At 36.4% G+C, this 3,466-nt stretch overlaps 1 protein-coding gene across 1 annotated transcript in view; it reads left to right on the forward strand.

The window, feature by feature from the left end:
- The window catches only part of LOC106681552 (transmembrane protease serine 6), a gene marked incomplete at its 5' end in the record, with an annotated part of 50,908 nt that overhangs the window by 13,947 nt on the left and 33,495 nt on the right, over positions 1-3,466 (forward strand). Inside the window, 2 exon segments of the mRNA XM_067044618.1 lie at positions 3,008-3,132; positions 3,225-3,337. Coding sequence (XP_066900719.1) covers positions 3,008-3,132; positions 3,225-3,337 — 238 coding nt within the window.

A 3,466-nucleotide genomic window follows, 5' to 3' on the forward strand; every position in this document is an offset into this window, starting at 1 on the left:
AGGAGCAAAGGCCCGTGGCCTGAGGGAGTCCTCAAGGCAGAATCTTAAAGTAGAGTCAATTTTATAAAATGTGAGCCTAGAGATGTTCACGTTCAAGCTCCCGAGATATATATTTTTTTTTTTTTTTAAAGCAACATTCCAGAAAATATGTACAGAAAAATGAGTAGTTAGTGAATATATTGTGTGAAATCTTAATCTCAGGAACCATAACACGTAGAAATGTCTATTAGCACTCAAATTAAAGTTAGTTTAATGTACTATAAAGTAGTGTATGACCTTTATCTTGGTAGTTTTCATCATATTTGTTAAAATGAATACTCAAAATGTTGATTTCTAGTCCGGACAAAATTTTTGGCTTATGAAAAACTAGATCTCTGGAACCATTGCTCGCACAGATGTCTATTAGCACTCAAATTAAAGCTAGTTAATTGAAAAGTAGTTTATAACGTTTATGTTCGTAGGGGTAGTGGTTTTCATGATATTTGCTATAATAAATTCCCGAAATGTTGATTTCTATGTGTCCGAACAAAGTTTTTGGTTTATGAAAAACTATAACTCTGAAACCATTGCACGCACAGATGACTATTAACACTCAAATTAAAGCTAGTTAATTGTACTATACAGTAGTTTATAACGTTTATGTTCGTAGGAGTAGTGGTTTTCATGATATTTGCTAAAATAAATTCCCGAAATGCTGATTTCTAGGTGTCCCAACAAAGTTTTTGGTTTACGAAAAACTATATCTCTGGAACCATTGCACGCACAGATGTCTATTATCACTCAAATTAAAGCTAGTTAATTGTACTATGAAGTAGTTTATGACCTTTATTTTCGTAGAGGTGGTAGCTTTTATGATATTTGCAAATGAATATGAAATTTTGTCCGAACAACTATAAATCGATTTTTTTAAATACATAAAAACTACTATTCCTACGAAGTCTAAAAGGTTTGTCAACTTGTCGTAAATCCAATATGCCTAACAAGTGTACTAAAGTGAAATAACAAAATAATAAAGGTCGATGAACAACCGCTTGACCGCTTGTGTGTTGACAAACATGGCGGATGCCGGCTTAGTGACGGCTGTTACCGTCGAATTCAAAATTTCGCACGATCGCTACCACTTACGCTTACTATATGTTCTAGACATTACCTAAGACCCGTTTTTATTTTCAAACCTCTTTATTTTTATATGTGGATACAGAATATATTATAATATAATGCAATACATTATAATATAATGCAATACATTATATATATACAAATTTACATTATATCTTCGTTTGCCGTATGGCATTATAAGATGAGCAAAAAACGTGGTCCGCTGAGGGCGGTTATACATTGGTGACATGATAGCTGGGGGCTTACAAGAAATAGGGAGGGGCCATTCCGGCTGGTGGTGGTGGTGGTGGTGTGATGACTTCAAGCTGCAGAGCCCGAAGTGCTTCCCTCGGCGGGGACATCTACCAAGGGGACTGTGCTTTGCCACCGGGGAGCGGCGGTTCTATATTACTTTTGAAATATTAGCTTAAAACGGGAAGAGGAAACATTTAGATAGTTAATTCGAGCAATATTTAAAAAGCGCCTGATATTGAAAAACGGAATGAAACCCTCCACTCCCGCCCTCTATGATAGCCTTACTTATCTGACTTTACAAACAGACAATTATAGGGGGTAGGTTGGTCGATGTACGACATGTCACAGTCCCACAAGAGGAGATCATAACAAAAAAAAAGGCAATCCTTCCCCGCTAAGACCCTCAGGGAGCGACGATCCTATATCACTTTTGAAATATTAGCTTAAAACGGGAAGAGGAAGCGACGGTCCTATATCACTTTTGAAATATTAGCTTAAAACGGGAAGAGGAAGCGACGGTCCTATATCACTTTTGAAATATTAGCTTAAAACGGGAAGAGGAAACTTTAAGATAGTTAAGTCGAGCAATATTTAAAAAGCGACTGAAATCGAAAAACGGTATGAAGTGAGTAAGTGAGGAGAGCGGAGTAGCTCAGTGAGTAAGGCCATGTGCTGCTAACTCCTAGAACCCGGGTTCGAAACAGGCTGTGGGACGTATCAGGAGATTAGGCGTGATCATGAACTAACCACCTTCTTTCATAACCGCTGTTCAAGAAACAGTACTTCCTTACAAAATACTAAACTTCTGATTGATCCCTCACAGGTTGTAGTAGTATAAATTTTATTTATTTTTAATCGGTAAGTGAAAGTAAAAAAAAGAAATAATTGAAATTCTTTAACATTTGAACAATTGTTTAGTTTAAAATGCAAGTGATGGAAGACAGTAATACAACTACGAATCCAAAGATTAATTTATTAGAAAAAGCTGTGAAAAAAACACTTAATCTTTAAGACAGTGCTCTTGAGTTCCTTATACCGAAACTTGATCCATCCATCCGTGCTACGTGACACAACAATTCAGTTATCCTTGCTCGTAGCGGACAATGTCACAAGATCCATATAGTTCGCTTCCGGATTCTCCATCCATCCTCTTTCAACACACACCTCTTCCATAAATTTTACGGAGAATTTTCCTCTGGAAGATTTCCAAAGCATTTATTGTGGGGGCGCGAAGGGGCCAAGTTTCCGCAGACTATATCACTTCTGGTCTTACCAACGTTTTGTATCACCTTATTTTTGCCGTCAATGACAACAGCTATGGCCGGAAAAGTTTTATGTTTGCCCAGTAAGCCCGGTTACCTGCCTATTCACTTCTGCTGATATTTCATTTTTGCAATTAAGCTCCACACCAAGATAGAAGAATTTAACGTTTTTCGAAAGAAAAACCTTCAACGCACATATCTCTTGAATCACTGCCTCAACTTACAAACATGTACTTGGTTTAGCTTTCATTGACTTCTAAACTAAGCACTTCACCTTCCTCCTTCATATAATTACTAAGTCATAGAAATATAAAGTATTCTTGTTTTGTTTTTTGTAATGAATATTATATAATTACTGTTGGTGTAATCTAGTTTATTTCAATAATTTTCAGTTGGAAGCCTTATATGGAAAAAGTCGTCTTGGTCCAGCTCTTCATGACATTTTCATCACAAGTTTCGCAAACGGGAGCCTTATTATTTTTTTTAGAATAATTCTGGACAGGAGGAAAATTCCAAAGTGAGTCAAAGAGCTTCATTTAGCCAGTACAGAGCCATTTTTTAAATATAATAGGAATATTAATGATCACATTTTTCAAATACTGTTTTCAGACCGATCGGTAGCATAGAGGATACCTTGAGAAATGTAATTCTTGAAGAAGCCTCCTCGGCATTAAGCGTCCTCAACACTTTGAAAATCGATCCTAAGCAGCTTCATATCAAGAGTGAGTACCAAAATAATAAACTTAAATGTATAAATGGTATAACCTACTTGGATGGAGTAAACCCCTGATCTGGCCAAGTTGGAACCAGGAGCAGGTCAGAACAGATTAACCAAAGAAAAATGTATGTTT

This window comes from Halyomorpha halys, unplaced genomic scaffold (genome assembly GCF_000696795.3).
Source record: "Halyomorpha halys isolate HHAL.00 unplaced genomic scaffold, Hhal_1.1 Scaffold347.1, whole genome shotgun sequence".
Taxonomy (NCBI): domain Eukaryota; kingdom Metazoa; phylum Arthropoda; class Insecta; order Hemiptera; family Pentatomidae; genus Halyomorpha; species Halyomorpha halys.